Genomic DNA, 24,777 nt, shown 5'->3' with positions numbered 1-24,777 from the left:
AATAAGACATGAGACATACACCGCAGGAGCAAAACTTAAGGGAGATTACACAGTAGCGGAATAAAAATGTTTCACAATAAACTCGTGCTTCACTACAAAAGCTGCAAAGCTACTGATGGCAAACTGCATAGAGACATGCTTAGAGATCAAGAGTCATATACTAAAAAATCATACAACTCGAAAAGTTATATATAGATATATATATATATATATATATATATATATATACATATGTCATATTTAAACACAGAGAGCGCAAATATATGCACACGACACTTGATACTACAACAAATCGTTTGAAAAATTGAATTTTATACTCTATGCCTGGAAAATAGTTTTATATTACAATACCTTGATGTTTTTATTTTATCTTTGATTCCGTATTTCAAAAGTTTATAAGCTCTTTTTACCAAACACATTATCGGGTCCAAAATTAATATTCCAAATTTCGGTTCGCTGCCTAATTTCATCCGATTAATTAAATATAGTTAGTATCTCTACCTCGTAACGATCATCTTAGCGATATTGTTATGTACCAATTTTAACATCTACCTGTCCTTGCAATCTGCCGGTTAACAACATATTTATTTCAAAGTAATCGCCTTGCGTGCACAGTAAAGATTTTGCTTCACCTGCCTTTGTAAACGTGAAAAAAATAAAAGAAGAATTGATTTGTGTATCAAAGAATTTTGTGCACTGCATGGAATCTGTATAATCAACTTAAGAGTGAACTCGACATTTCATAGTTGCACTCGCACATTTCATATGGATAGTAAGTAAGTACATAACAATCTAACATGTTTCAAGAATACTAATGAATTATGCTAATATTACAAATGGTAACCCAGCATTCAATCAGATATTTGAAAATGCAAAGTTTTTTGAGCCGGACCCACCTGAGAAAACTGTAAAGTGTGACACAATTCATGTACATTAGACTGTGAGTAATAGGTAACATGATATCTAATTGAGGTGAAAATTAAATGATCTTGTACAGAAGTTTCAAACTCGACACATGTAACGCATCGTAATTCAGTTAATTCTACTCATTTCCTCACCATGATCACTCACAGGTTAAACTGATAGATTTGAGTCGAATGAGATTAAAGGAATACATAAGCATTAATAAAACCAAAAAACTTTTTTTCCATTATTCTGCTGATTGTAATTCAGAATATGTCAAACACCAGCGTTTATGTGATTTCAAACAAATACCGTGGTGGATGTTTTGGAAACAACAACCTAATTTCCATTCATTTTTTTAAATTTAATTTTCATTTTCAAATTTGTCCTCTTCACTATCAAAAAACCACACAATTACCTTAAATGTCCGACCTGTGCAGGTTCTCCAGAGTCAAACCACAATTTTTAATCAAACTAGATATTTTACAATACAAATGGAGTAAAAATCAACAAGTGCATTTGAGAGATTTGACTTTTCAAGATTCAAAGTATTTGGATTTTATAATTTACTATCGTCTTCCGTGTCATCTGATGATTTTCGAAAATTAGGACAGGCCAACGTTCTTGAAACATCTAGTTACACCAGACTGAGCTTTCAGTATTATTTCACTATACTTATCATTTCCTAAAATTTCTTTGATCATAAGTAAAATTGCCTGATACGATCAGATTTTCCTGATACATACATATATATGATGAATAAATAAAACACTCATTATTAGCATTTTTTTTTTTTTTTTTTTTTGCGTTCAATTCAAGAACCTTTGAAACCAGAAAAAGGTATTGCTGATTTACCAAGCATTAAATACCCGCAGGAATAAAAAAAAGTGATCTATTCGCATTTTATTGAAACAAGTGATACCTTGCTAGCTACAATCACTCTACTTTTCTTTCGTCATTATTTATACTTATTACATATGTATAAATATATAATCATGCTGTATTACAGCAATTGAACACTAGTTGTTCAATGATTAAAATTTATAATGTAGGCTTAAAGATATTGACAAATTTCTTTCATACCGGGCTAAAATCTCCTAGTCTACTGAAATTTGAAAGGTATTAAATTTCGTCATTTTATGTATCATTCAAAACATGTTTGAAAATATATATCGCCCATGATTATTCATTAACTAACGATCTAAAGGCAATTGACGCTCGCCTTACCTACGAAAAATCGTTCATTGTAATTAATGTTTAGTTTTGTCGGTTGGGTAGTTGCTCTGCGCATGTGTGCCGCATGTCTATGTAGAAAAATTAAATTCAAAAATATTTTCCCTTTGTTATTCACAGACCACTTACTGTAACGTAGTCTGTACTAATAAAATCGCTTACGAATCTAAGTTTGTTTGAATTATTATTACGTTAATAATTTAGGAAAATATCTATAATCTTCAAAGCTACGTTTTACTTTGCATTTGAGCTAAAAGTTGAACCATTGTTTAGAAATTTAATCAATGTACTCGAAATGTCGGAAATAAAACTTGACAACGAGAATGTTTCAACAACATTTCGAGCTTTGTACTTCCATTCAATAGGATGAAAAAGTGGAAAAAAAAAGTCCGTATTTAAATTTATAATGAATGTAAAAAATATATTGTCCAAGAAGAGCTTGGAATATTAAACTTATAGATGATAAATTTAATATTAATATCGTCTCACTGAAAAGCAGTGTTGTCTATTGAACAGAAATCTAGGATGAATGAAAGGTGTGTGTGAGAGTTCATTGAGAACGATGTTTTCAAAAGGGGGACGGATAAAAAAAATTGTTCATTTTTTCTTTAAATTTTATTTATAAAACTTTTTTTGATCGATTTTTTTTTAGAATAATATTTACTTCTTTTCTGGGCTGTATGGTTGTTCCAATGTGGCTGAAGCTGATGTTGTTGTAGATGTAGCTGTTGTGGCGGGCCCTGCATTTGTTGCATGTTACCACCGCCACCTCCCCCGTAGGTGTAAGCATGGTGCATCATTATGGGCGTCATACCCACTACATATATCATAGTTTATCGTTTAGGACTTTCGTTAAAGGCTAAGACCTATATGTCATGGGTAAAGAAACAAAAACAGCCTTTTTGGAAAAAGAAAAAGAAGAAGCTACTTGAACGTAAGTTAATCGTATAACAAGGTGCCTATATATTACTACTGTAGTGGTACTCTCAAAACAACAATTTACACTCAATTACCCACACCCGATCCTCAGGATCCATGCTATCCTTAAAGTGTTGCAGTTTTTTTTTTACATGTGTGTTAATGATTTCCGATCACACCTGAGAATTACTTGGGGACAGTTTTTTCTCAGATATCAAGAATGCAGAAGCTAGCCACCGATAGCGAGCTGTTGATTTACACAAAGTTCTTACACACGTTGTATTTTATCGCTGGATAAGTGTCAGAAATTGCATGTAAAACCGTTTTTCGAATTGGCAGCTAGCTTCATCACCATAAAATAACAAAGGGATAAACGGGATTTCATTTTGACAAATGAGAAAGTTCAATGGGACTATGATTGATACTGAAAAAACTTGATTTTAAATACAAAGGACACTGGGACATAAATCAAAGTTAAAACTATCCGAAACACCTTTTAGTAACTTCATTATTCACATTGAGTAGAATAATGAACAAATGACCATTCGTCACAGTTGCATACAAGTTTTAATCGTTTGATATTCAGGACAGTTAAAAAAATTTCACCTGAGAGGTGAATTACATGAAAAATTAGGTGAATAACGGTTAGATAATGTTACAAAAGGTTAGGAGGTCATTGGAGATACCGCAGGAAGTTGTTGAAGAATTTTGAGAAATTATGAAACTTTTATTGAGATTAATTGAATATTGATTTAGCCCTTAAATTTGCTCGACAAATGCAATTTGAGACTCTACACCTTGGAAAGTGATCACGTTAGCAAAGAAAATAATAATTGCAGCCTGACTAAATTTGTACTTTTCTTATTCGGAAATGTTAACTCGATATTAGTTCCTCAAAATGAATCATTTCCCAAATAGTTGAATAGGAAAACAGTGACATATTGTTAGTATTATTTTGATATTTTAGTTATGTTTTGTGAATTCGGGCAACTAGCAATGCAGTGATTCCACAGTAAATAAAAACAACCAGCAACTTGTAATTTGTGAGTTAGATTTACCATCCGCATGATGCACATGTATTTGCAGTAGTATATCAAACAAATATATACATGTATCGCATGGCACTTTACTTTGCTGAACAAATGTGACAACATTGCCTTGTCTCAAAATTTAAGAAACGATTATTTCTTGAATGAATAATTAAATAAAATACGGATAAATACATTGGAAAAAAAAAAAACTACGGAGTGAACAATATTTGTAAGACTTAACATGCCACAGAACTGTACATCAACAATATTATTCTATACTTCCTTATTTTATTCCAAACCATCGAAATGCATTTAAAACTGTGTAATAAATGGTCACTGGTGAAATGTATTAAACTGCAAAAAAAAAAAAAAAATTGAAATATTTTTTTTTTACTTTCAACCTATCAAACATCTACACACTGGCATTGGTGTGTTTTGAGTAATCGAGGAGCTGCGACTTATTCGTGGGATTATCAGAAAAAAATTAACTGGATACAAGATTCAATTCTGGCAGAATTTTACAGGATTGCAATGCGCAGATGTGTCAGAGAGTTCGAAATGAAATTCAACGGATATTGATGCGTGTTGTAACTTTTGCCTCTTGTGAAATTTATAGTGTGTTTACTTTGCAATGTTCCGACTTACTTAAAATTTGGCACATTTATAAGATTAAAAATTTTCAACTAATGTTTTTCTGATGCAAAGAAAATATTAAATAATGAGCTACTTTCAACCTCACATCTTATTGTTCAAAAATTTGATAGAAACAAAAATGGACTAATATAAATTTGGAAATATCTTCAATCACACATTATTCTCCAATGATTATACTCTTATAGTGTTTCAGTAAAAAAATAACTTATTGTTAGAACATCGACAAACATGTCCGTGCTAAAAGCATGCCTACATTGACTAATTCAAAAATTATATCGACGAGGCCAAAGTTAGTAACATTAATGTGTCAAAACGTTGATACAAAAATTACTATTTTGCACCTTTATAATAACTGAAAAAGTTGAATTCACATAATCTGAGTTTCTTGATTCTGTATTAATAGTTAGCTAAATTTTAAGTAACCCTAAAGTTGCAAAATGACGAATTTTCCCAAAGATGCATCATTACAATAATGTTACACATTTCCGCCAGATTTGTACCAATGGTTCTGTCAGTAAAACTGAAATACTAGAGAAACGGAAGAAGAGTTGGAGAGGGGAAAACGAGCGAGAGAAAGAGAGCACAAACCATGTGGCTAAATACTAACATTCTGTACCCTATTTTGAGATCATGCAAATTCTCATCAATTAATAGTCTACAATTTGCTAAGATATAACATTTAAAAGGCTGTTTCTGTTAGGAGTTTTGTTATAATTTAAAAAAAAAAAATTAAAAAAATTTTTTTTATGTACTTTCCTAAGGTACAAAGGAAATATTAGGAAAAATTAGGTAAAATAAGAAAGAAGAAATTTCAAATTTCCCCAACTTATAGCCGGAGCAAATTGCATAGATTTATGGTAAGAAACAAGTAAAACAATAGTATTTATGGTGATAAATTAGACAAACGTGAGGGTAATATAAGTGAAAAATAAACAAGATAATAGTAAAAATGAACTTTGTTAGTGCGCATGCAGCTGTCTAGTATTCGCTTATAATATCCTCAACTCTTTCGTATGTACAATATTTTGTTTCTTCTCAATTACCATGCACAAACCATACTATCTACATATGCTAAATTTTTGCAGTATCAAGTAAATCACTCGGTACATAGAGTAAGTTGACAACGTAAAATGAATTGTAATATTCATTCATGCAAGTAACGAATACGAAATTAGGTTTCTTAAAAAGTTTGGGAAATTATGACATCAAAAAAATTAAAGAAAAAAACAAAAGAAAAAAAACAAGAAATTATTTAAATGAAAAGATTAATTTACAAATAGTACAGAAGTGGAAGATTCTTCTTCCAAATTTTAGAAGAAAACTTTGTTGTGATCCAAGGTTTGTTGGCTAGAACACAAGTCAGCTGTACCGTAAGCGTTTTAACTTTTGTCAGATTTATGCAAATCTCAACAAAATTATTAAGCAGAAAACCATCAAGTTCATGTATTCTGAATGAAAATTTGACAGGTTTGTTATTGTTTTGATTGCAAACTACTAGAAACTGCGAGATCCAACGTAACGGTCGATATCTGGTTAACACAACAATGTCTAGCTGTGACCATAATTTGCAAATTGAAAATATTTCATTCATCATTTGATTCAACAACTATACTAAGAATGAATGAAAACGGTATTGTACTATTTTTAAGTCTCAACTACTGCTTGACGGTTTCAGCATCGCCCCGAGAATTAAATTCACAGACCGCTTATGAAAATTTAGTTCAGAGTTATAGTTTTTGATGTCTGACGTGTCACACGTACAATTTCCCAGCTCTAGCACCATTTTATCACATCACAGCATTTCACTCTAATCAGTAATCAGGTACAATTCCGGACTCTGTATGAGTTAAATTGTAACTCAATTATCAGCCAAATTCCTAACGTCAGCCTCACACTTATGTCACATTGAATGAACGGATGAAGCAAATGATTTGCTCCCAGTGTTTCCCATGCACATTATTCAAGGTTTTTGCATTCAAATATGATGCGTTTGAAATTCAGAATACTGCTGTGTACAGTAGAATGTCAGTGCGCGGTTTACTCTCAGCAAAAGCTGATGTTAAACGACGATCTTGGACTCCTTGTTTCAGTTTGAGGTGGTCGAGGTAAAAAATAGTTATAGCAAAGTATAAATGACATCGTTCATCAAAATGTGATACGGTTATCCTATGATTGATCGATACTTGACTTGATACGAAATAAAATTTTGACACAGACTGTTGTTGTAAGGAAGAGTGTGAATTACGAAATTTAAAATGAATAAGATGAATGAACGCATGTTGCAAGTATTGAGTACATTTCTTGGAATATCGATATTCCCTAATGATACAACTGAATTTCCAACGTTTTTGATGAAGGATGTAACCTCTACCGCTGTGACAACTGAGTTTGCTCTGATCAACATCAGACCACGAGAGACAGAGTCTGATGGGTACAGAATTTTATCCAATTTTAGCTTGAAGGATCGGTGAACTGCTGTAAGAATGAAGAGAACACCAGTGTTATTAAACTGATTGTAAATGAAACGTAACGATTGATAAATTTGTGCATACGTCAGACATCATTGTACTAAATCTCCAGGGAAACTGCGTAAAACGAAACCAAGAGCGTAAAGCAGTTCGTGGCGGTAATTAAATAAAACGCAGGAATGGAGAGACGAGTGAAACGAGACTTTATAATACGAAAAAGTGTCGGGTAACCGAAGATTACTTCTTTCCCCTCGGTATGCTGAATAAAAATATCGACCAGGATCGAGATCGTGAATGAAAGTTGATTTGTTTTCGTGAAACGTTGGTTGGTAGGTTTACGTCAAAACGCTGGCGGTACGCCTCCTTTTCCGCGAGGCAAACAGGCAGGCAGGCAGGCAGGCTTCGGAAGGCATGGTTTTCACGGTATGCCCTTTAGGTTAGTTTGAGATAATGTTTGAGGAGCGGTATTACATTTTTCTAATCCTTCTATCGGACAAATGTTTTACCTGACGAATCCGAGGGCCCCTGGAAGGGGTCCGCCAATTTTGGCCGCTTGTTTGGCGGGCCGTCCACAAGATGATCGGCCATGTCTCGCGGCCGCCTGTTTACGCTTGGCACACTAGGCACACTACACTAGTTTGAGGGATTCGCGAAATTTTTCGTTATATTTTGTGGGTATTGGTATTTGATTAGTTGAAAACATAATAACCGCGGTGCGTTGAGGCGCTTTCCCACAGTTCGACGTCCCGGGCGTCCCCGAACGCACATAATTAACCATTGGACATCTTTCAGTATCACCCCCAATATATAGGTATCACACACAAGACAACTTGACAAACTTGAGAGAGCGCAAACTGGCTACGCGCACGGCGCTAGCGATATCCAAGCTCGCTACTACTGCTGCCCGCTGGCACCATCTTTCACACAATGATAGGCGCGCGAAATCACCGTAAATTATCCAAAACTCTATCGCTTACCCCTGACATTTTCACTAATTTCGATACAATTTTTATCCCCGCACTTATCGCGATCGAAATATCGGCCGCAAGCCGGCCCCGCGGTACCGAAATTCACCGTAGAAACGATCGCCCGAATTCCGCACCGCACAAGTATCGGCTCACGTAAAATGGCGGCTGGCTGTTGATGAAAAGTTTTTCTACGCTTGTCAGAAAATGCCCGACTGGCTGGCTCGGCTCGCTCCGTCGTCCGTGTGGCTAGCGCCTCCCTCCCATTGGTCCATCCTGTCACATGGTAACAACCAAGCCGTTCATTGGCGCTCCGCGATCTCGCACGAACTCTGTTTCTGACGTCACGCCGTGCGACGAAAATCTCCGAAGGCGGCATTACCGTATCACATCCCGTCGGTCACTCGCCCTAATCGCGCTCTCCGTATACAAATTCAATCACCTGCAAGGTTCGCGTATTCGTATTTCTTCAATGAAAATTCCCATCTATGGATCAGGACTCGATCTCTTCTCAGTACAAACGAGTTCGATTTCACTCCACGGTCAATTCTGTATAGAGTTCGAAATTACGCCTACCATCGGTATAACTAACTCATGGCATTGTTTGTTTTTCGTTCGAAAATCATCGAAGAACAGCTCGTATGAGTTATGTTCTGTGTTTCAAGTTTTAAGTTGTTTGATCGCTGTTTTGAGGATCAAATAGGTACATCTCAACTTTTTCAATCCGAATCATTACTCTCTACCTTGTAACTGAGGTAACACATCATTCTCCAGAAATAGTCGAGTACACGATGTTAGTGAGCTGTCAGGTTAGGTTAAGAAAAAATATTGTGCCACCATTACATACAGCAATAAATTAAACAATTAGAACGATTCACAACTACAGGCTTTTGTGAACGCTGACTTCTACTCTTGTTCCACGCAATCATATGTGAGGTAATTTATACGTAAGTGAATTGGGACAAAACCTGTTGTTGTTTGCACCAGGAATCAATGTTATAGTGCATTAACCAGTTATAAGACAACTATAGTTCGGGGTTGACACAAAGGAGTGAAGATTACGACCTGTCTCTTTCTTTTTTCGAAATCTGTACGTAGAACAGTTAGTTCGCAATTTGGTTAAAACAAAGAGCAGGGCCCCCATTATTCGCCCGATTCAAGCGCCACTGGACGGCTGTTCAAGGTCGCGTCAGAATGTCAGGTTCCATTGTCTCGAGAGTTCCTTGCTGCATAGTTTCGATGCAGTTTTCACGCGGGACGTTCATGATATCGAGCACGTGTAAAAATGTTTCTTTTTCATTGTTATTTAGGAGGCATGAAGTAAAGCGTACAATCGGCCATAAGTGAGCCTGATTTGTCGTCTGTCGACTTTCTGGTCATACGTATGTTACAAAGTGCATGAATCAAACAGCACTGCTGAATGCAATGTCAGAATGAAGATCAAGGCGCGAGCCGAGCCGAGCCGAGCCGAGCCGCACGCGACGTTCAGGCGCGGCGGCAAATCGCACCAAATAATCTGTGAAACGTTTTGATGGGAGTTCGGAGAGAGAGCGAAAGAATGAGATGACGCCGTGGCAGCAGACACCCGCGCTAGTTACGCTCGTCGACGGCTCTTTGTTGGGATTCCGGAGACGAGACACCTGCGTTTGGCCATTGCCCGTGTTTATTATAGCCACAAATTGATCTGTTACTCCAGAATTTACTTCGAATCCTCCCGTCGCATCGTCTATAATTATAATTCACGCGTCTTTTTCTTTTTTTTATTCCTTTTCCCCTTTGATTTGCATGAATTACGTTATTTTCATACTGAAATTCTTCGGTGTGGATAAAATATGATTCCACAGTGAATGATGAAGGTGCGCTGCGTTGAAAGACGTCGTTTATCGTTCGTGTCGCTACGCAACATTTCCGAAGCTACAATTTAATTGACAATAAACTTTTATCATAATAATTTAAGAAAGATTCGATATCACGATTGTGTCAGTTAGTTGTTATTTATGGTTAAAATCTATGCGGGCTCTTTTTAAATATTACTCGTCGTACGTAATGTACAGGATACGTGAAATATTATTTTTAGCTTGAAGAAATAGGACCTAGCCGTCGCTTCGATTGCATTGAATTGTGTAACAGTAAAAGAATAAGTGCTAATCTTTGATTATTATTTTTGGTAATGTTTGATTCCTGGCTTTTACAATTTATTGGCCAACACATTCATGAAATCCCGTCTGAAATTTCGATCCCCTGCAAATACACAACTAATACCTGTATAATTTTCAGGTGAATCTGAATGATATTTTGTCTATTGTAAACTCAATCTTTGACGATTTAATGTACCATTATTGAATATCATTATTCACTTCATCAAAGATATATCGCATTACAGTGTGACTCATCGTCAAAATTTGTTGAAATATTAATTATTCTATTTAAGGAGGGTCGCCGACCGTGAAATACGTTTGCTTTTATAAATAGGTCGGTTCAAAAGATAAATTCAATCTAAGCATGCCAGAAGTAGTCTACAATCGAGGAGTCAATATTTGGTTAATAATCGCTGCTAGTGAAGAGAAATGAAACACTAAAAGTGGTGATAGAAGTCTCTAGAAAGTCACGGCAAGTATATATAATGAGTATCATAAAATCACTACGAAAAAAAATGTCGAAAAAATTCAAGGCACTTGAGTCGAAGTTAGAGCACTTTCAAAATACTGTATGTATTTTTATGAGGGACAAGCTTCTTCGACTACAGGACAAGGAGTTTTGAATAATATTTACTCGCGATCGAATTTGTTAAAATTCATGGAACTTTAACATCAAATTTTTCCAATAAAAAATAATAAACGAGACAGTTGTTGAGAATTCTGGCATCATTTTTAGCGAAGGTGTTTGACCTCGGTAAATTCATATTTCAAACAACGAATTTGGATAGAATAAATTTTCTACTCGAGTTTAAATCGTACATCAAGTTCTATATTTGTCAAAATGAATAAAGGTAATTAACAATATTACAACGACAAAATTATTTATCGCATTTAAGGTATTCGACGCTTTAAAATCAGCGTATTTTGTCCTATAAAGCTTACAATTTTATTAACAGTATTTGAGCTATCCTAGAATTATTTTACATCCATCGACATTTCTGTAAGGCTTTCCTCTATTTTGACAATGGGATGCAATCTTCGAAGAGCATGTTTGACTCCTGGCCTATCGCGAATGATGAAACCTTACATATAAATTTAAAAACCAGCAGAATCTTGCCGGAACATTCGGTAAGAAAGGCAGAATGATGTTAAAAAGCGCAAATAAATTATAAAGTTTTGAATTTTGGACCTCAGGAAAATTTTTATAATCTTCAAGAATTTTCACGCAAATATATTCACCTGTGAGAAAGATGTGTGATTAAAAAATTTATTTAATCTTCCCGTGAATCGCACGACATGTTTTTCTCAGGTGTGAAAAGATGAAGAAAATTGCACGTTGATTGCGGTGACAATCAAGCTGACAAATACACAGGATACTCAATTTCTGGGTACATCCATTACTATGGTATAGTAAAGCGAGTGATGATGCATAATTACGATGTGTATAGCAGGGAAAGGCTCTTTGAGTTCAGGTCGTTCCCACCACTTTTTTTTTGCCACCGAATGAAGGAAAGATAATTATTTGTTCTGGCCCTGCCTCTCACCACATGCAGAAACTGTACGTGGAGATTTACAATTTCGAACGCGACTCGATACGCATCGTGCACTTGGTCACTTCTTACACTCGGAGCGTATATCATTTTCGCATACTGTAAATTTCGGCAGTACGAAACAAAGATGCGCTATTAATTTTTTACCGCATTCCACAAAATTCTCCAATTCTCATATGTTCGATAAAGTATTTTACTACAAGCATAAATTTGTACAAAAAGACGCATACGAAAATCAGAGTACGGATCGTAAGGTCCATTTTCTGGTTTTTCGGTGTTTTTTCCTTCTTCACAATTGTCAATTCCTGACTATCAGAGGATTTTTTTCTAGGAGTGCAACGAGCTGAAAAGAAGTGATTGTAGTCTAGAGATAAATTGCTTTTAATCTAACAACACGTATTGTATCTTGAAGGGTTTGATGTCTATTCATTCACTAACGTTCAATCGAATATATTATAACAGAAGCTCTCGTCAAGAATGTTCAATGACAATGAGACGCTGACAGGAAGAAACATTCTGGGAATCCTTATCAACGCAGACTGTAGACGATTACTCTTGACACCTTGTTATATAATGCAAGTCGGCTATTTCTTAAAGGATGATACGAAATGATCGCGGTGCCAAGTTTTCTCACATTGCTGATCAAACAACAGAACCATTTATCGTTTTATATCGAATAAATGCTGCTGCGATAAATTAATCCTGCACCATTCTGAAGAATAATGTTATTCGTCTCTTAAAAAACAGTTATAATCCATTGACTATAATCTGTATTCTATTGTGAGTGGAAGTTACGCAATGAGTATAATTACCTCTGAAGAATGTTGGAACAAGTTACAGGCCTTCGTTCAAATGCCTCTCATAAGAAAGTATAAAGTGAAGACGTGCACCTAATATTACACATGCATGATCAATCATCGAATCTGAAATGCTGGTGCTTCGATTTTTGTGATTCAAAATTATTAACAATGTATTTCTATGGGATATAGTAGATTCTTTGACGTCTGTATAATTGTAAACAAATTTTTTTGGCCTTGCATCCGTACTTGACAGCTTTGTTTTCATATCTAAGACAATGGCGTATTCATCGCGAGAAACCATGTTGGAAATTGTTCATTTCCTGAATATTATACTGTATTTATGCCGTAAAAGATGTATTCGTCATTCTATCCCTGCTAAAAAGAAGAAAAAACTCCGATTTCTGAAACACTTTAGGAAAAGAAAATGCAGCAAGCTTCGATGATAAATGACAGTTTTACAGAATAAGAATATTTATATGAGAAACATTAGCGATGTCTCTAATGTCTTTTTTCGAAAGATCCGAGTTTTTCAGAGAAGTCTTGGTATTTTTAGCGCATTTTTCTCTGACAAGGATATTTGTATTTGACAGTTTTAGTTCATTTCTTTCAGGTTTCAGTTCTAGTTATAATACATTCACTCTCAACATGATAGGTATATTATTCGTCCGGGCTGTATCGTCGATAATATATGCCTATCACGTTTTATGCTCGAGTATACAAAATTACGAATTAGTTTAGCGAAAACATAATCGTACCCTACATTATTCATTATACAAGGACGGGAACATCAAATTATGAAATATTTACTGAAGTACAATACATGAGTAAAGAAATTGTTTTTGAATTTTTAATAAACTTTTTACAGTGTTGTAATATTTCTTAATGCGTGAATCATACGTATTGATACACGTTTAAATTTTTCTTTTAGTACAACGTGAAGTGATAACATGGGTAATACAACGACTTCCGGATTTTGCTTTGACGCAATAAATTATAATATTGAATGCTTGACAAGTCGTTCTGTGCCAATAACAATATTTTTACGCAGTATACGCGGTACAAGTTGACCTATTCCGAAAAGTCATTGACACACACGGTTTGTGTTGCGGTATAAACAGACACATTTCGTCGTCATTTCTTCTGCACGAAACCCCTCCGTTATGCATCTTACATACACATGCATGGAATTAATTAGGTCAGTCGATATAGCTCCGCGATGTTTCGAGAAAGTATACAAATCGGATTCCCGTAACGCTGCAGATGATTCGTTCAAAACAATTATCGTGCATCCTTACGTACACTAATTTTTCAACTATTGTTAAATATTTTTAATGGTAAAACATATCTCTGTATACAAATGTAATATATCTAGAACGCTGACTCGGACACACCTGTATTAATAATTTACTCTGGATATACATGACGAAGAATGGGTATCGGGCATTTTATAATAATACAAATAACTTTATATTACAAGTTATTCACCTATTATTACCATATAAATGGCTATTATTAATCGTTTGTGTTTATTCGAACATGAAGGGAAATTATTATAAGTGTCCTGTTACAGTTTCTTCAGATGCATCCATTATACTTATATAGCTATCTTTACAGGATTACTGTACTTTCAGTGGGTCAATCCACAATCGCAATATAAAACGTAAATTGCAATCAAAATTTGTACCCTTGGACTGAAGTAAGGATTTTTGAACTCACCAACAAAGCCGCGGAGAAAAGAAAAACATTTTTTACAGTAACGAAAAAATGGCAGGTACCGTAAATGAAGGCCCGTCAATGAGCCAACCCAAAATCTTTCTATATTCACAGAATGCTTATTAATTATACAATCACTCCCTATAGAGGATGGTGCAGCTACAAAGCGAAATATTATAGAAGATTTCCTCGGTACGTATTTCGGTTTTACATTTTCTATACGTTCAAATTTTGAGTTCTGGCATTTATTTTTGAAAATGTTTCCAAGTATCCTTTGGCACATTACATTACATTCCTATGCAGCAAATCGCGATACAGAACAGATACTTCCAACGGATCTTGAAGGGGTCCGGTACGAGTTGACTTTGTAAGACTGTTCAAATCGAGGTACCCTCACGATATAATTATTATACTGTAAGAAGCTCAATTTTTTAGAACCTAACGGAAAGGTCGGTAATGTGCAAAATATAATAAAGATTCAGTTCACGTGCAATGCTCTCATTACAAGGTGTATGCAGACACGGAAATGAGGTCCAGACTTCCAACATACCTAAGGCTGAATGTAAAAAGTGCAAGATTTCAAGAGCCGCTATAAATTTGTTTTTCTTTTTTGCCAGTATAGTACATACATAATTCTGTACAATTGCTGATACTCATGGGCGATAAACCAAAAAAAAGGTGTAATAAAGCCTGAAACTTTGATTGTCAGAAGAATTTACATTTTCCAGAAAAAGATCACAGTATGATCGAATTAGTATTTTCTCAATTTGTAGAAATTACACACGTCGACTCTTGAGGTACTCTGACATAAATAGATATTAAGAATAAAAGTTCTAAAAAAGTAAAAAAAATATCCGTGTATGAAAAAATCAGCGTTTATTTGAATGCGGGGCAAGACGAAAGCGCGTAGATCGGAGTTGTTCCTGTCTTTTACCCGCTTAGCCTCAACAACTAGCCAAGGTTTATCCCCAATCCCAAAAGGTGAAAGCCCAACTGGCAGGGATGACACTTGATCGATCGTCTCACCCCCGACGCTTTGCCGTCGCCCCCTTCGAGCGGCGCGGGGCGCGCGGTAGAAAATTGTTGTGTGCGTAAACGCGGACCGCAGCGATTACAAGAAGGTAGGTATAACGAAACAGGGACGAAAGATGCCTACGCGTACCGCCGCAGCCGCAACCCGGCCGACACCGAAAGGCGCGGACCGGGCTGAAGTTGGCGGGGAGCGGAGGCATTTTGGTCGCGTGCCGTTTCCTCCCCCCCAAAGACGCAGCCTTGCGAGGGCGATTGGACACGATTGGAGATTGGTGTCGGCGTGGGACGATCGTAGACGCGGGCCTCACAATCAGCTCGGCCCTCCTGTCGTTGCGCACGTCGACCTCGACGCGGCGCACGCTTGGTAGAAATTTCTAACGTGGTAGGTATAAGGAAGGAAATTGTGCGCGGAAACAGACGACGGAATCGTATATACAGTTTCGAATTTATTCTTGGAACGATAATGTTAAGTATGCCTGAAACTGATGGCATTTTTATAAAAAATGTTATTATTTTCAATGAAATTTTTTAAGAGGAAACAGAATGACGGTAATAATAAGTCTGTGGATAAATGCAGATAGTCGGAGGAACGTAACTATAACGGCTATGGCTCCCAATTTTAACCGAAACGCGGACAACGCTTAATAATTGAGGATTTTAGGTCACCGCGAGTATCCGGGGGAGGGGGAATATCAAACCATAATATGATCAGCTCCATGGATAGATGGAATTAAATAGTACCCTGTTATCAATTGTTATTAGAAGTTTTTCTCTTCACTGATTACAAGTTGGACAAAGGAAAACTGGTTTGATAATTATTTTTGAAAATTTTAAGATTCAAGGTAACAGGTTGAGGTCAGAGTTATAATATTTTAATCATATAACTGTTTATAAAACTTTGTAAACAATTTTCAAAATTATTACTTTACTCTAAAAGAAGGATCAAAAGGACGGTATAGAGAAGAAACCGACTCACTACACATAGAACTTAAGAGAAACAATTTAATTAACAAAAAAAAAAACGTTGATATATTCAACTGATATAGGAATATATGGTAAATCACCCACTACCGTTCTACACATAGGCCAATAAATTGAAAATATGTCTGACATAGACACGAAGTTTCCATTATTCATCAAACATTACAGTACATGAAAATCGATGAATTTTCATTTTTTTTTTTTTTTTTTTATAAAGTGGTACGAAATAAGGCTGTTCACGCGTATGCGTACTTAAAACTTCAGGTGCAAACAATTATGAAAAAATGAAGACAAAAACAGTCAATTAACGTGAAGTGCCCTATATTGTATCAACATCTCAAAACTTAAATCTTGTAAGCAACTTAATCCACTTACTACTTGGTTCGTTAAACTTCACCATTCCATATACTATGTACAATGCACACTCTTATTAGTTACAGCTTAAAAATCATCTTCGATGATACAAATACTAATTCTGTGGATAAGATTTGCCGAATTTCACTTGCAGCTAGAATGAATTTTACTGGGTTGAGGTAAAAATTCTAAGTTTTTGTAAACCTGAATACCGACGCTAAGTGAAAACTGACTGGAGTTAGTAGGAGGTAGAAATATGTTATTCACTTTGTTGTGAATGTCACTAAAGGTTCAGATATTTCAAACTTGAAGTTATTGACAACTGATGAAACTTATAACCAGTTGCTATCTGAATGTTAAAAAAAAAAACATGAAGTTGTAGATGTTATATCTGTGGCCTTAGCAATTGATGAATGTAACTTTTCATCTATCTCAACTAAAATTAAAACATATTTTTAATTACGCAAAATATCGATGATGAGCCTAGACTTCACAAAAATCGGGTTAGTCCAAAATTCAGTCTTTGGCACAAGCTGTTGGTTCTTGACAATTGTTATGTTTTAGTGTCGCCTTACATACAGTTATCAAAATTAAATGCACATTGTTTCTTAATAATTGAATCTCGAAGAACTGTATTAGTTTAAAAATTTATTACGATTACGTAATGAAAAAGTATACTACGAAAAAAGCTAATTATCAATTCGAAATGAATTGATTTAGTAGTGCAATCATTTTAATCTAACACAGATATAAAACATCATTTTAATATCACACTAATTATTACAATACATTCCTTTTCTTGTAGCTCAATCTGTACATAACTTTGACATAAATTTTCTTAATTGCGTACCTTTAGCGCTATTCATCGAACTATTAGTTTGTTTTTTTTTTCTTGATAAACGCTTCTCGTCTGTAATAAAATTTGACAACTCTACTTTTTCAACAACCAACAGTTTGCGATATTGGTCTTCAAAAACGAACAAATCAATGCTATGTATGACAATATAAACAGTTTAGGCCTGGCTGGTGTGATATGCGTATCAAATTTATTATATGGTAGATTAATTTTCTACTGAGTACGAGGGTTTTCAAGTATGTAATACAGTTACGCTATGTCTTACTGAAGTTCGAGAATGGCCGTTCAGCGCGATTACCCAATTTTTCCCCTGTGGTTGTGACAGATCACATGAATGTAAATCAGTGTTGAAAGTGAAAATGATCGAAGAAGTTGCCAATTCGCACAGCGAGCTGAAATATACCTTGTATATTCTACTACACAGCAGAATGAGAAATTTACTAACCCCAGGTAATTTTTCTTACGTATAGTTTACAGTACGATTTTCAATTATTTTTTGTTCAAAAATATCTAACATTATTAATTAACGTTCAATTTTTTAAATAATTACTCTTATTAATAATATACAATCAAGGACTGGTTTGACTTTGTTTTTGTTCTATTTACTTGTTTCTTTGAATCAAGACTCAGCCTTACTCAGTTAAAGATACTACAACTGGAAAGTATAAACGAGAAATTTACTTGTTTGGATAAAATTATTTTTTTAATCGAATTCAGAAAATTCCTGACAAGTAATTAGTCGGTATATAAATAGTACAACTTGAATTTCTTCCTAAAAATTCTTACATACATCTTTATAGAATATATTGATCCAATGGTAATTCTAATTGACATAATTAAAAAAAAAAAAAAAAAACTGTACTGTTCGAACACAGGTTTTTACCAGGTTGACAGTTACGTTTGAACTTTTCACCAACTCGTCATTTGCAAAACGAGTATATATTAAGTTTGTTGAATTTTTATACATTTAAATTTGTACAAACAATTACTAACAATTAAATTTTCAGTTTTTGATCGTAAGATTTTTACGTACTGCAGTAGAGCTGGTCTTGTGTTCCCTATTCAGAAGTGTGTTACGTACGATTATGCCATACAATTTGTTTTCACTGAAAATTATTTAATTCATATAATTTATTGATAATTCAGGTACGAGGCATTTACCAAGCACTGACAAACGCTCCACGGTAATAAATTACGGATGGTAATGTACAGATATACAGGGTGTCTAGCAGTTACGGTAATAGGAAAAATAATTGATAGGCTCGATAAGACAAACTCCTATTTTCCTCTGTACATATCACAATTACAATATCCAGAAGTGGATTAGATATCTTTAGTGTCTATCAGTTTTATTTATACGTACATCCCGAATGGATAGCAAAACACCCTGTACTTGTTACATATAAATGCATACTTGTTAAATATAGCTTAAATTGTTAAATAATGAGTTTCAATCAGATTTACTTTTCAACGTTTCAATTCAATATAATGCTGGTATTCATTACTAGTAGCTTGTATTCCGTATGCACCGCTTGAGTAAAGCAAAATATTCTCAAATTCACACGTTCATTGATTCGGTGTTCAGAAAGAAATTTCGAATATACACGTCAACTATTGATTCAAAAATACAAGAAACCAGTGCCTAAGTCATATTTCTGTGCAATGCTTGTTTTCAACGTTTAAGTATTTCTAGCACTCCTGTTGCAATATTACAAACAGATTAATCTTACATATTGTTAACTAGGATGGTACAGAACGCGATTAAAAATCTGTAACTGCTTCTGCGGGTCATAATTTTTATAATTTTCAGATTATCATTAAATGTGTGGACAGTATTTCCGATGATGTATCTTATTCACATCGTGCGCTGGAGCGGTCAATCGTCCTTGGACTTGGATTCAACTTCTTGTTGGCTGCCTTCTTCTTCTTCGTCAGAATAATTCGTTGGCAATTCACCAGGCTTCAAAAGTCGTCCGACATATTCGTATTTTTCTGTAAATGAAATCACGAATCTTATTTTATTTACAAATACATCTAATTTACTTTTTCCAAGAACCGAGTTGAATTTTTTCCTTTGCTAAAAGTTGGAGAAACTCCATATCATGCACATGTGCTTTTTACCTCAAATGTATGGGTTTTGTTTCTTTTATTTTATTTTATGATAAACGAAAAGGTGCATTGTAAGTGCTAACTTGTTGTGAGCATTGAATTAAAATACAATTTATAAGCAATGTCTTATTATGCAGGCCTTGAACTTTGATCTTGTGAATTTCATTTGGTAACCCAATGAAAAGTGGGGGCTAGATCAACTGCGTATTTTAACAGACACTACTGAATTGGATATAAATATAGTCGTTAATTCCTAGTTTACACGTGCAGTTTTTGAATCGAAATCTATAAGTTCTCTTTGCTATTCACGTCTCATTCTGTATAATACATCCTCATATAACTTTAACAAATCCAATGGTTTTATTTGAACATGCAATACTCCCCCATAGATAAAACAATAGTGCCTGAATGTTTTCAGATGTATGATATCAAATCATGAGGCATCTCTGTGTTAATAATGAAATAATGCCTAGCATTTAAAGTACAAAGTATAAGGGGAGATATTTTATTGAACCTTTGAACTGTTCTTCCCACTCCCTGACAGAATCCATTTCCACGGAATTGAAATCACTCAAATCATCGTATTCGTCTGTCCCTGGGACGACGGAAAAAGTTGCAAGACCACGACTGGCGTCTCTGCCTGCGAATGCTGCATAAGGTCCACCTGAGAATTAAATAAAAATATACATATTTCGTATCATTAATTTTATTGACAAAATTTTTCTGACAATTATGTCACTGCCAAAGAGATACATATTAGGGTGATTCCGACTTGTTCTGTGTAAAATGTAAAAATTAGTATGCTGCACATTCAAACACACATGATGAAAAGGATACCACAACTGATGTGTGTTATTGTTATGAAATAAGTTTATGTACGTACATCAAAAGTTCTAAACCAATCCACATTGTGGTTGGTGATGTCCTTGGAGTGAAATTATAGCCGACTGTGGTTTTATTTATAATAATAATAAAACAATTGTTTGAAATCAACCTGGAGGAGATATCTCCAAAAACTTGTTTCAACGATATCAAATTTTGCATTTTTCGACACATTACACTGCTAATTGAGGTCTACAACGTTCTGATGTAACTCAACATTGAATGAGGTAATGAATTATTGACATTTCTGGATCAAACTGTTCGAGTGCAATTTTACAAAAACTGTGCAAACTTTCATACACATCACGAGTTATCTTATTGTGAATCTTTCCTGAATTATGGTCAAACAAGGGTATTTTAGAACACAATCACAGCATTTCTTTCAACTTTCAAATAGTCTGCATCAGGTAATAAGAGAAATTTCCGAATCTAAAGCAAAATTTAGAAATAACAAAAAATATTACCCGATTGTCAAATACATACAACCTTGACAAAAAAATTGCTATTTTTATCACATTCTTGTGGGCTCTTTTTCAGCAGCATTTGCGGTTTGAGATTAAAGTGTAAGAATTGCAAACAGCCAGGCTTTATAAAAATCACAGTTTATGATATTATTTGCCCAATTTCACGTAAGATGATCAAGAGTGAAAAATCAATACATCTACATGAAATTCAGCCAATTAGTATCGAAACATTAATTTTGTCAGCTGACTAATGTTTCGTGTCCCACGAGCAAAGCATTTCATTCTGAAACTTATCAAATACATCAGAAACTTTCATTTTCTGATCAATTCATCAGTAATGCAGTTCGAAAAAAATTTCAGAATCCTGTTCAGTTAAAAACTAATTGATGGAGAAAACAGTACGAATTATCATATAACGGTACATCTATTTCACCATAGCTGTATGGTTTTTTGTAGTTGAGAATGTAGTCTGGAACCATTGATCACTCGCTGACTAGGAATGACGTATTGTGCAAAAATCGAGGAAACATTTCAAATGACATATTATAAGCAAACTCAGCAAATACAAACACCCTGGAGAATGGTATTATAACTGTAAAAAAACGCGTGTTTCAGCTGAATTTACCCATTCTTACGAAATTTGAAACGATATCTGACGTGGTTTGGAATTCTTGATAACGGGAGCCTTGGCACACATGATATGGTTAATGAGTATATCTGTTGGCGTCAAATGCAGGTAATTTGCAATGATGAAACATAGATGATGATAGAGACTACTTGATAAAGATCGGACCAAAATATCAAATTTTTGTCAGCTATTGATGATATTACAGTCGGTTAATATTACTGTAACATCAAAAGCATGATCGATCTTGAGGCTAAATGAGCAACGTCATTCCATTGCGTAGAGAAACACTTCAATTTAGTGCCCGTCATCATTTTACGCAGCGATATGCGACGATGATAACCGAATGAATGTGTGCATCGCATCGTGTACCGTCTATTCAGGATATATGTGTGCGATGAGCATACGCGAGCCGAATCCTTCAAGATAACGCGGATCGAGGAACGCATCGAGAATAATAAAAATGAAATTACCAGGACCGTAGAATCTGCGTCCTCGCGTTACGTCGTAAACACTGCCGTTGACTGCCATCAAAATTCGTTTGTCAGGACCGTTTCCATCGTATTGTTTCAATTGCTCGACAGTGAAGTCCCGTTTCAGTTTCGGCAATTCTGGTTCGACGTGTATTGGCGCCTCGACTTTCGTCTTGTGTTTAATTATTTTGTAAACAAGTAGCGCTATTATTCCAACCAGTACAAGGTTTATCGGAGATGTGAATATTTCACTAATAACATTAGTAAAAAGCGACCCGGAACCGGACTCGGCAGTGACCCTGCCCTCTTCGGCCATTTTCACTGCGGTTGACGGATTTCGACAACAGACAACAGACAACTGATCAACCGAACCCACTTTTCGACATTCCCAACCAGCACTCGCATGTTCGCCGGGAAGCGAGGAAGGAAGTGATGATGAAAACCTTGAGATGACGTCACTGGTTAACGTCTTCCTCACTCGGTATGCTGCCGCATTGGCGCTGCTGTCGCCTACTGCTCATAGACTTATCTGACTTATAGAGATAGACTCCGCGGTCCGTGCACGGAGCTGAAACCCTAATTATAAAGAGGAATCAACAGCAGGAACCGACCTGTCACTTTCTCTTTCTAATTAGGGCTCCAGTTCAGTGCACGGACCGCGCAGTCTAATTCTACAAGTCTATGTTACTGCTCCTACAGGGCTAGAAAATTTGGAATGATTTACGTCGATACGCTTTGTCGGTATTTACTTGAATCACATTGATGCGGCAGCCTCGACGATCAACGCGTCATATTTCAACAGATTGGAGTGAATTCCGCGCCAGCTCTAACTCGGCGTATTGGCAGAATTCACCCCAATCTGTTGAAGTGTAACCAGTCGATCGTTGAGGTCTGGCGCGTCGATGCTCCGTGGAAGTACTCCGCCTTTATTATTCACCTATTTTCCGACAATCATCTACTTCTATGACCTCGGTAAGGAGTTGAGGTTACTTATTGCAAAGTACTTGACGTGGAACACTTCAAATTTTCTCTCTGCGTTAGTGTTCCTTATACTCAATTTTCATTGATCTGGTGATCTGGCGTATTACCCACACAGAACTACTGATTGTGAGTCAATCTCTTCACCACATGCAAGTCATGCCGCATTCTAATGTTACAATCTTTTGATTTCTTTACAAATTTTGAGTATTCAAATTATCCACCTGAGAAAATGTATTTTCACATATTTTCTTCTATTTTATACGTGCTTTGAAGAGAAAGTTTGCGTCTTCCACTGCATCTGGGGCTTCATTCGCGCGAGGATAAGAATTTAGGAGTTCTAAATTTAAGAAATTGCCATAATACAATAAAACGTAATTGCCTCGTTTTCTCGGTAACCATCTTAGACGAAAATGCAGTGAGCGCAGTTTTGTATTTGGAATCAAGAGGTACTATAGCGAGAAAAAATTAGCTGTATCAAACCGCGGATCACAGCCTAATATTAAAAATATGATAACCATCATTTCTTGTTCTACATTTTTTAAGTCTTGTTATTACAAGCGTTACAAAGTATAGTCGTTTTCCTATTTTGTGCGCCCGGAGCTCACTCTTCTTAAACTCTCACGCATCCACATCCGTTCCACCGTTCGTAGTTTTTCGTTTTCCAGCCTTCGCTGCGTCACCTCTCGGCTAGCTACTAAGCACGGCACCATGCGCTACACGTAATCGTTCACGCCCCCTAACTTAATAATCTAAAATTGCGAAATTCGTTTTTCCAAATCGTTCCGATTGCTTCGTGTCCATAACTGAGTTTACCTCTACTTGTACAATTATCGTGTGTAATTAATATTTTTTCAAATCTACGGACTACTCGTGTATAATGCGTAGTTCTATAGTTACAGCGTCAGGTGGCGCAACGCTACCTAGAGCGGATCTCTCTACGGCGCGAAAACAGAGGCAGCAGCAGGGATTTTCAGTACGCTACGATCGAATGTGGACGTTTGTCGGTTTGGACCGCAATAAAGTATATTTATTCTTGTTGTAATCGCCGTGCATTGATATAACACAGTACTGTTTTGTGGAAGTTGTCAAATAATTATTCAATTTGTACAGTGAAATAGTGCCGTTGACTCAGTGTGAATCATAGTGGTGTAAATGCTCAACGGATGAACAACCGCAATGCCGCGTCGATGCGAATCGCAGCTGTAGCAGGACTGGCCACGAGTATCGTAAAGTAAGTTGAGTTGACATTCTATTAAAGGAGTAAAGTTAACCGATAATCATGAGCAGGCGTTGAAGTTGCTCCGTCATTTTATTTTTAGTCACTACGGTGAAATTATTGCGATTTGCGAAGCAGTTCTACATCATTTTTGCTAGATCACCAATTTTTTTTTCAAATTAGTTGATCACCTCAACGAGTTGTACCAATAAGTTCAAACACCGATCGCGGATAGAGATAAATGAGCTTTTTATAAACTTTTTTTCGCGAAATTTAGGTGTCGTTTATAAATAATTTTCAGGCTGCTAAATCTGTCTACTAGCAATGTTGAAAAATTTGTTTTTTCCCTCGCTCTCACGTATGCAAATTCATTTTTCACCTGTTTATAAAAATTCTTAGAAGAAGGAGTCACGTAGAGTGGCAGCAAAATA

At 35.6% G+C, this 24,777-nt stretch overlaps 2 protein-coding genes across 3 annotated transcripts in view; both read right to left on the bottom strand.

The window, feature by feature from the left end:
• Positions 1–8,394, bottom strand: part of LOC124184418 (CREB-binding protein-like) — a 35,039-nt gene extending 26,645 nt beyond the window's left edge. For both annotated transcript variants that reach the window (XM_046574089.1, XM_046574090.1), the window contains exons 1-2: positions 7,714–8,394; positions 2,801–2,953 (exon numbers count right to left, since the gene is read on the bottom strand). In XM_046574089.1, coding sequence (XP_046430045.1) covers positions 2,801–2,953; positions 7,714–7,795 — 235 coding nt within the window. In that variant the 5' untranslated portion in view covers positions 7,796–8,394. The remainder of the gene's footprint in view (positions 1–2,800; positions 2,954–7,713) is intronic.
• A 7,999-nt stretch (positions 8,395–16,393) lies between these two features.
• Positions 16,394–22,577, bottom strand: LOC124184580 (membrane-associated progesterone receptor component 1). Its single transcript, XM_046574459.1, has 3 exons — positions 22,150–22,577; positions 20,220–20,369; positions 16,394–19,588 (listed from the first exon to the last, which is right to left on the bottom strand). The coding sequence occupies exons 1-3, from the start codon at positions 22,463–22,465 to the stop codon at positions 19,473–19,475; spliced, it is 582 nt and encodes a 193-aa protein (XP_046430415.1). The 5' UTR covers positions 22,466–22,577; the 3' UTR covers positions 16,394–19,472.
• Between the last annotated feature and the right edge of the window lie 2,200 nt (positions 22,578–24,777).

Source organism: Neodiprion fabricii, chromosome 6 (genome assembly GCF_021155785.1).
Source record: "Neodiprion fabricii isolate iyNeoFabr1 chromosome 6, iyNeoFabr1.1, whole genome shotgun sequence".
Classification (NCBI taxonomy): domain Eukaryota; kingdom Metazoa; phylum Arthropoda; class Insecta; order Hymenoptera; family Diprionidae; genus Neodiprion; species Neodiprion fabricii.
Note: the sequence above shows the minus strand (reverse complement) of the source record. Positions and strands in the feature narration are given on the sequence as shown.

Bases quoted from the DNA above. Each gene is read 5' to 3' on its own strand.
- LOC124184580 (XM_046574459.1), bottom strand. From the start codon at position 22,465: ATGGCCGAAGAGGGCAGGGTCACTGCCGAGTCCGGTTCCGGGTCGCTT. The intron at 20,370-22,149 runs GTAATTTCATTT...TTTAATTCTCAG, and splicing joins ACGCAGATTCTACGGTCCTG to GTGGACCTTATGCAGCATTC. The intron at 19,589-20,219 runs GTTCAATAAAAT...TTTCATTTACAG, and splicing joins GTGGGAAGAACAGTTCAAAG to AAAAATACGAATATGTCGGA.